This window comes from Cucumis melo, chromosome 9 (genome assembly GCF_025177605.1).
Source record: "Cucumis melo cultivar AY chromosome 9, USDA_Cmelo_AY_1.0, whole genome shotgun sequence".
In the NCBI taxonomy this organism is placed as follows: domain Eukaryota; kingdom Viridiplantae; phylum Streptophyta; class Magnoliopsida; order Cucurbitales; family Cucurbitaceae; genus Cucumis; species Cucumis melo.
The window spans coordinates 13,558,844-13,568,456 of record NC_066865.1 but is presented as its reverse complement, the minus strand read 5'-3'; the positions used below and the strand labels follow the sequence as shown (position 1 = coordinate 13,568,456).

General features: G+C 33.4%; 1 protein-coding gene across 1 annotated transcript; it reads right to left on the bottom strand.

Annotated features, from left to right (window-relative positions):
* Nucleotides 1-6,096: 6,096 nt before the first annotated feature.
* On the bottom strand, nt 6,097-7,371 carry LOC127150960 (uncharacterized). Its single transcript, XM_051090028.1, has 3 exons — nt 7,141-7,371; nt 6,725-6,874; nt 6,097-6,315 (listed from the first exon to the last, which is right to left on the bottom strand). The coding sequence occupies exons 1-3, from the start codon at nt 7,286-7,288 to the stop codon at nt 6,308-6,310; spliced, it is 306 nt and encodes a 101-aa protein (XP_050945985.1). The 5' UTR covers nt 7,289-7,371; the 3' UTR covers nt 6,097-6,307.
* Nucleotides 7,372-9,613: the final 2,242 nt, after the last annotated feature.

The following is a 9,613-nucleotide window of genomic DNA, read 5'->3' as shown; positions in this document are numbered from 1 at the left end:
ATAAAGTTTAATTAAAATATAAACTTTCTATTATAACGTATCACCATACATTATATTAATTCCCAAAGTAAATTTGAATATTTCAAATTACAACCGATATAAATAAATCTCATTACCCTTTACGAGCTAGGAAAGGAGCCTAATGGACCTACAAATCAAAAGCTACAACAATATGAGACTAATTGGCTAAACTCATTGACCACATTAATCAATATTCGTTAATTGTGTGTACACTCCACTAAAGATTCACAGTTGAGCTCTTCTCACTATAGATATATTTCTGTGTTACGGATATAGACCAACACCAGTAAGTTAGTTCTTTACAAATGTTCGTAACACCAGCGGGTCAAATTACTGTTTTACCCCTAAGTTACTTCTAGTCTTTAAATACCAGTGCTCCTTTAATGAACAATCTATTTATGGTCCAACCACTAAACTGAAACCTCTCTCATGCCATAAAGAGGGTAGGACCCTTTGTTTAAGTCCTAGAGACACTATTTAAAAGAACACTTATCTACTTACCCCAAAATCGGGAATGAGTGAATTCGATCTTGTGTGATTATGTTTCCAGCTCCCTATTCGATGTAGTCCCCAAGATGATAAGCATATTGAGTCGACAATCTGACCACTCTCGTTCATACAAATCAAAGAAAAATCCCTCATGAACAGAAGTTCATAATACGCTTAGGATTAAAACTAAGTTACCTAGGTCATCTTAATGAAATAGAAATCTAACTAGTTAATGGAAGTACACCTAGTGGTTACTATTTTGCGATCTGGTCTTATGCAAACTCATTGCATAGGATACCCTCACTCACATGTCACCTACACGAATGCGTTGGATCATTGTGTTTGTATCAAATACAAAGTGAGTCATATCCATAGTGTTACTAGGATAAGGTACACAGCCTTAACAATATACTATAGGCCCTTTAAGCTGATCTCGAACATTGATCCCTATATGTCTCTACATAATGTTCAAGATTCATTAAACAACTTAGGGTGTTAGTTTATTGGATTTGGGTTATTAAAACAAAACTAATAATATAACCAATAACACTTATTAAAATTATAATAATAATGCTTTATTAATAACAGTTAATGGATTATATTTACTATCTACGAGTTTTTGACATAAAACCCAACAATTAAAATAGCATGCTTGTAGTCCAAAAGTATTCCAAATGAGTAACAACACTTTTAACAAACACATGGTGTTAACAACAAATTATTGAAGCCATTCACCAATGTTTATGTAACGACCCAACTTCTTATACTAAGCCGAAGTCATTACTAATTAAAAGATAAATAAAATTTCTTAAATTTAAAAATATAAAATAAAACAAAACCTCAAATACTCATTTAAAAATCATAAACAAATGTACGTAAAGATAAAATTAAATAAAATCCTAACTCAGGCACTATCAAGTTTTAAATAAAAATAAAATAAAATAAAATAAAATAAAATAAATGCATCTGATCAATGACATAAGGCAGAAGCAAAATGATCCCTATAGCTCACCACGATCACTTTTTGTCACTCGCCAGCTTCCCTCTGCCCTTACCTCTACCTCTGCTTGTAAAATTAAACAAGAAAGAGCGAGTATAAAAATATACTTAGTAAGGGACCCACTACTAGTCTCGCTAGGTGCCTGTTAACTTCCTATTAGAGTCCTGTAAAGTGGTACCCTTAAACTGGCACATTTCCAAATACGTACAGATCTGTGATCCCGTAGGAACATATCTGGTCTTCGGTGAACCTAAAGGAACACCTAGGATAAACTGGTCTTTAATGTACTCGAAGGAAACACTAAAACAATCGGGCTGTGAGTGACCCCGTCAAATCACTCATAATCATGTCTATGTCTATTCATACTGGATTGGTGATTCCGTCGGACTACACAGTCATAAAAGGTGGTGATCCCGAGGGGCACCTATGCGGGTACGACTGTAATAGTTAAAGCTAATAACGCAATCTAACCATAGCATGTAACATAACATACATCATCATAAACATGACAATAGTATCAATCATATCATTCTTAATCAAATATTTTCATCAAAGACATAACACATTAGTCATCATCAATATACTACTAGTAATAAACATATTAACAACCATCGTCATCAATCACCCATATAATGACAGTCATTATCAATAGCATCAAGTTACGTGTTTCAGCTATCATTAATGCATAACCATAAATACATGCGGTTTCTTAAATTCAATTCGAAGGTTTAGCAGTAGAATCTATTACCTGGAGATTAGTTAAAACCGAAATTATCCTAACAGTCATGATCAAGCTTCCAAACAGTCAAGTCCTAAACAAAAGAAAACCCAATAACTAAAATTAATAAATTAGTTATTAGTAGCTTAAAGATCGAATTCCAATTATTTTCACTTACCCAAAGTTGAAGATGAATCGAAATTTATCCTTGGTTTAGGAAATTTCTACAGTAGAACTCCCAACTGATCTATCATGAAAAATAATTTAATTAAATCCATAATTAAATTATTTAGGGTCCAACTGATTCTTTCTTAGGCATTAACCAAAACTCAATTCAAACTTACAAAAAAAAATAAGTCAATAGGACAAAAAACAGACTAGGTGGCTCAAATAGCTTGGTCAAAGGGGGCTTGGCTTAGCTGGAGGCAGAAAGTAGCTTGCGAATGCAGGGCGGCTCGGTAAGAATCGGCACGCGTGACTGAAAGGAAATAGCCGTGTAACTCGGCGGCTCCGTGTGTGGCTTGCAAAACGATTGGTGCGCATGGCTGAAGAACAGCTGACGGAAAGCAACGAAACGCGACGGGGAGTCGCGGTGAACGACTGTTGAAACGCAAAGATTGCTCGACGACGGTGGTTACTTGGCGGATGACGCGACGGAAGCGGCTTGCAGTGGCTGATGAAACGCGAATGGCGGTCGGCTGGGCTTCGATGGCGACGCACGAACACTAAGGCGAGGATAGAGGAAAGGATCGGCTTCACGGACGATGTGGCGGAGACGACTCTCGGCTAGGGCGGATGCGGACGACTCGGGTCGGCAAAATGGTTGGCTTATAAAACCCGCGGTGCGGAGGACGGTCAGTTAGCTGGGTCTCCTTGCGGCAATCGACGGAAGTCAGGTGGCGGCGATGACGGCGGTTGAGATTAGGGTTTTTAGGGTTTCCTTGGGGTTGCTTGAGGAAGAAGATGAATAGTGCTCTTTCCAAGGAGCCTATTTAATGCATTAATAATAATAAATTATTATTATTATTATCTTTTCTTTTTCCAAATAAAATCTCATACTCTCTCTCTTCATTTAAAACCTACAAAATCTTCTCTTTTTAAACTCAAATTTCCACCTCTCTCCAACCCAATCACCTTCATCTTTCAAAAATAAATATCCTTACCTAATTATATTATCCGCATAATATAATTATTTTATTTTCAAAATCAATTAATTATACAATCAAATATATAATTAATCAAATTTTCTCAAATACAAACAATTAAATAATATCTAATAAGTCCCAATTTCTACCAATAAAATATTTCAACACTTAAATAACACCTAAAATTCAAAAAACAAACTTAAGATAATTACAAATAAATTACCTTAAATTTTGGGGGTTACAGTTTAACAAACACATGATGAGCATTGCCTAAACTATATAAACTAGAAATGAAAAAACTACAAATGCCAAACAACTGCTTCTTCATCACTTTTAACAAACACATGGTGTCCATAACAAATTATTCTATAATTGAACAGCACCACACTATGACCAATCAACATAACTTCCAAACTTCATAATAAACACCATCCCCATTCACCAATGTTTAAGTGGTAAGAGTATAAGAAAATGATGGATTTTTGTTGGTAAAAGTTTGAAATGGAGGTCATCGGAGAAGACCTTGAAAAATATGGAAAGGGAAAATGAAATTGAAATGGAGGTCACCACAGATGGGGAAAACATCAAGAAGAAAATGAACAAAGAATAAATTAATTGAAATGTGTAAAATGGGAAATTTTCTCACCGTTGCCGACGTTGCAGCCGTTTTCGTAGATGTGTTGAAAGAGAACGATTTGTAGGTGAGAGAGCAAGAATTGAATGGTTTTGGTTTTTTTTTTTTTTTTTTTTTTTTTTTTGCTCTTTATCTTACGCTGTGTTTTAAGTTAAGGTGGAGGAAAATTTTCTATTAAAGGGAAAATTGACTCTTCGTATCCAATTTGTTCTGAATTTCAACTTTTTCCAAACCAAATCCTAAAAGTCATCAACCATTCCAAAATTTGCCTATTTTTTGCAATTTCCCAAATCTATTTACCATCATTCAACTATAAACAATATATTATAAAATAAAAAACAATATGAACAATAAAAATGAAGCAAAACAAGAGAGAAAAGCAGAGAATGGAAAAAGTAAAGAATAACCATTAAACTAAATTGTAGCGTGTTTTACAAATTAAAGACACAATACAACAGTATTTATATAGAACATGGAATGATGTATGTTACAATATAAAATTCAATGGAATGTACGTTACAACATGTAATTCAAATAGATTATTAAAATTTGGATACATATATATCATGTGTAGATTATGGACATATATGCATTTAAATACAATATATTATTCGATTTATAATAAAAGGTAAATTTTGGTAATAGTTGAGGCAACAAATATTGAGAAGTAGCAAATTTGATAATAATACTGTAACTGAATGTTAAAAAAGAAGTTGAAAATGTTTAAATGAATAAAAGTAAGTTAAGGTGGGGGAAGTAAATTAAAAGGTGACCTAATAAATGCTAAATATTTTTTATGCTATTTAAAAAGTTTAGGGAACAGAGAATTTAACCAAATTCCATTGAATTTTATAGAGAGTAGGAATTTGTTGTATGTTTTAATATGCAATAATAACTCATAATTGTTTTGGTCAATATATAGGTAAATTGAATCCTAAAAACGAAGGATTTTAAAACACTCTCTTCTTCTCTATCACCTCCCCCTACCTACATCCGCACCCATGACTTCAATTTATAGTATGCCCTACAAATTTAATTGAGACAGCAGCAAAAACATCAAACTATTTACGGTATGTATAACAAAACCTATCAAGTTAGCCATTTTTTAAATATTTCAGGTTTGTTCTTCTGTCTTTTTTCTCCTCCTTACAGCGATTTCTTTCCTCGTCTTCCTCCTCGGTGCAATTTCTTTCGTCGTCTTTCTTCTTTTCTTCTACTTTTTTTCCGCTGCAATTTATTTTCATCGTCTTTCTTCTTTTTTTTTTTTTTTTTTTTTCTGTTGTGATTTCTTTCCATCATCTTTCTTTTTTTCCTCTTCTTTTTATACGTCGTTTAATCTTTCCATTGTTTTTCTTTTTTTCCTCTTCTTTTTTTTCCTCTGCGATTTCTTTTCATCGTCTTTCTTCTTTCCTTCTTCTTATTTTTTACGTCGTTTAAATTTGGGTAACCAAATCTAAACTATCGTGTACAAGAAATAGCAAAATCTAAAATATCGCGTTTAAAAAATCTTGAAAAAAATCATTTAAATTAGAGTAACCAATGTAAACGATCGTGTAACAAAAGTAAATGATTGTGTAAAAAAACAAATCATCGTGTAGATTAATCTAAATGATCGCGTACAAAAATAATTAAAAAAATTGTTTATCCAAATCTAAACGATCGTGTACTAAAGAATCTTAAAAAAATAAACACTAGAAGAATTTTGGCCTTTAATGTCGGTTTAAAACCGACATTAAAGGCCTTTAATGTCACTTGGCAACCGACATCTTTGTGAGCGTTATTAAAGGCCTTTAATGTCGGTTAGGCTTTAATGTCGGTTGAGCATTAATGTCGGTTTAAAAATGACATTAAAGGCCTTTTTAATGTCGGTTTGTCAGTTTTCAACCGACGTCTTTGATAGTGTTATTGAAGCCCTTTAATGTCGGTTGAACTTTGATGTCGGTTTAAAACCGACATTAAAGCCTAGTTTTTGGATTCATTTTTACAAATTTATTTTTATTTAATTGTTACATTATTGTCCTATATGCCGACATTGGATCAATGTAGATAAATATGTTTTTCACACGCCAACAAATCAATGAAATTCATATTATGTTAGAAACTATAATATTTGTCTTTTACATTTGAATACACAAAATAAAATCTTAATATTATGTTTAACATTCTACAATAGTACATGAAAAAAGATTCTAATACAAGAATTAAATAATTAAAAATCCTAAATGCCTTCTCAGTCTTCAATTTTCAACGGTCGCTTGGCAATCTCTACACAATCGCTTAGCTTTCAACCCGATATGACTTCAATTATCTACAAACAATATCCAAATAAACCATTTATTTAGAATAACAAAGCTGTTTGAAGTACTAAAATTGCAGAGAAGGATGAAAAGTTTTTAAGATTTTATATCCACACCCAAATCCACATAACTCTCTTTAGTCTACCTCATCCATCAGGCTTTCCTAAATCTCTTCAATCTATTATTAGAAATATTCCATATATGCAATCATATACAATCCTTTTCCCAAATTAAAAAAAAAAAAACATTTTATGTGGCAACCTATGAACTCTTGTAATTGATTAGCTCATAATATTGCCCGCCATATGAATAATCAACATTTTTTTACATAACATTATTATGAAAACCAATATCAATCTATAAAGAAATAAGCAACATCAACACAATAAGTTGAAAAGTAAAGCAATCATATTTTTATACCTTGGGTGTGGAGAACCTTTGATTGGCTTTTGGCCATATTTCCTCCATGAATAATCATCATATCTGCTAGCTTGTTACTAATCGTGGGCACCTTAATCGACCTCTTCACTCTATGCTTCACTCTAGTGTTATTAAAGGCCTTCCCCTTTCCTACCATTGCATTTCATAACAAAAATATCAACACAAAATACACAATCAACAACCAACAATCCATTCTAAGATTCTTGTAATTATGAATAAAATCATCCTTACTCTTCAACTTATTGCTCAATTATCATAATCGGCACATCAAGTAGACTCTCATTTATTAGATGCTCAGTTATAGTAACTTCATTATCTGCTGATACTTTAAGATGAATAAAAATGGAAACAAAAACCTTATGATTCAATAGAATGAGGAGGAAAGCTTTACATACCTTTAGCTCTTCTTCTTACATTTCTAATGATAAAAAAGCTGCTCGAAGCCAAGAAGATTAATACTGATATGATTGGCACAACTACTAGAACTATTATACTCTTGCTTTCACTTTGTTCTACAATCGCAAAAACATTAAAAAAAGACATAGATTTTCATACTGTAAAATATCTCAAAACTACTTTACACAGCCTAAGTCCTAATTCGGAACCTTCAAGTGGTAAAGCAAAGTATGGACTTTTATTCGCTTTCAAAGAACCAAATTGATTAACATTATATTGGACTAATGGTAAATTTTCAGGCTGTAATGCATTGATGACAAAATTGAAAAATAAAATCTAAAATGTTTGACTCATTTGAACTGTGCAGTGAAGAACCAATGCTGAAGTTGGACAATATGATATTGAAAGAAGATTCTGACCCAATACAACAGGTTCAAGATCAAGAACATAAAGGTGCAATAGACACTTTATTTACCTTCCCATCTTGTGATACAACAGGTTCAAGATCAAGAGAAGTCCCATCAAAGATGGTTTATTCCATTGGCAGATGAAATTCTCTTCTACCATCGTGAATTCACAATTGGTATCAAAGTGCTCTCAACTACATGAAAGACAAAAAATGAAGCTCGAGTTATAGTTTAGTGCATTGCATCAGCAAAACATACATCTAAATCAATTTTTTTATGCTGCCTTTGCATCATATCAAAAGCAGTTACCTCTCTACGACCCAGAAAATTTTGCATGATGACTGTCACAGAAATTTGAATGAAGGAACTGAGCCATACACACTTTGCATACCTTTGAGGACGATGCTTGGAATAGATGATGCGCCAAGTAAAATGCTGACCCACCAATTGCTCCAGCCAGATACAATTTCAACAAAAACTCAGAACCAAATACACTACCGATCTGTTAAAGGCAAAACAGATAAGATCAAGTATCAATGCTAAAAAGGCTGGGGAAAAGGTCAGTTTTAACACTAATGGGGTATTATCATATTCTGGAAAAACCGAGGCTAAACAGTAAAGCTAACGTTATAAGTAACATATAAACTCACGAGACAAACAGAATGGATTGGATTATAGTTCACAAGTAGACTAAGTATGAGCTTGGGACGAGCAATTCCTTGGTGAAAATGAGAGTTTTTTTAAAATACTTTTGACTATTTAACCACTTAGCACACTATATCCACAACATATCGAAATTTTGAGGGAAAAAAATCTTTTAACAAGTTTAAGCACATTTCACACATCCAAAAGCCATCTCAAGCTCACCTTATCAAAACCAGAATCAAAATGTATTACTCCAAATCCAGTATGAACTCTAAATTAGCATCCAAGAAACTCGTAATGTTCGTTTATCAATATGTATTGAAGCAAAGCAAGTTCTTTCAAAAGTTTTTTTCAAAAGTCTTTCAACCAAAAAGCAACCACATTCCAAATATCCTGAGAATCTATTTTCTGTTAATCTTGTACAATATTATTGAATAATAACTTGAATAATCAGAATAGAGAGTTCCAAAATTATATACTCCCAATAATACAAACAAGGAAAATAACAGAAAAGGAAAATACTAGAAATGAAAATATTGATTTGATCATAAACCCTAATTATTTTAACAGCCTCCCTCTTCGCATTACAATCGAAACAGATCTGAAAAAACAAAAAACAAACATAATTAATCTAGTGCAATTTTCGATCCAAATCTGAAGATGAATTAGTCACACTTACCTTGTTCTCCGACTTGGCCTTTAGCCTCTTGAAAACTACGTTCTTGTCGATGAAGCTATCAGACGCCATTGAAAAGATTAATGTGAAAGAAATATATTGTTTGACCTTGTTTTAGTGTGAAAGAGATCAAATCAGTGCGGGAACGTACGTGGTGGAGCAAAGTTGGGGCGGCCATTCGTGGGGATCTACTGCGCGAAAGTCTGTTATGGACATCAGGGGAGGGAACGTCGTCTATGGTGGCGCCGACAAGTCGATTGATATCCCTGTGGTGGCGCGGCCAAAGCTTGTACGTGAACGTTGTCTGTGATGGTCGAATGTCGTCTGTGCGTGAACGTCTGGTGGTGGAACGTCAGCCGAAGCTTGTGCGTAACATCATCTGTGCGTGAAATTGGCGGTCGACGAGCTTGGGTGGAGGAAGGACAAGAAGAAGAATGGGAAAAAGAAAAGAAAGAACGTATGGGAGGGAAAGACGACCCTAGGGTTTTTGCTGAATTAAATCGGGGAAAAAAAGAGAGAGAAACCATTGACTTTTTACAATATTAAAAAAAATTAAAAATGAGCTTTAATGTCACTTTTAAAAAAGGGAGAATGTTTAATGTCGGTTTTAAACCGACATTAAACATCCGCTTTTTGAAAAGCGACATTAAAGTTTATTTTTCATTTTTTCCACCTGACATTAAAGCCCAGATTTCTTCTAGTGAAATGATCATGTAGGCAAATCTAAACGATCGTGTAAAAAAA

What these genes read in the sequence shown, in the direction of transcription:
- LOC127150960 (XM_051090028.1), bottom strand. Translation starts at nt 7,288, where the DNA reads ATGTCTTTTTTTAATGTTTTTGCGATTGTAGAACAAAGTGAAAGCAAG. An exon ending in TGTAAGAAGAAGAGCTAAAG is followed by an intron (nt 6,875 to 7,140) that starts GTATGTAAAGCT and finishes ATGCAATGGTAG; the next exon opens with GAAAGGGGAAGGCCTTTAAT.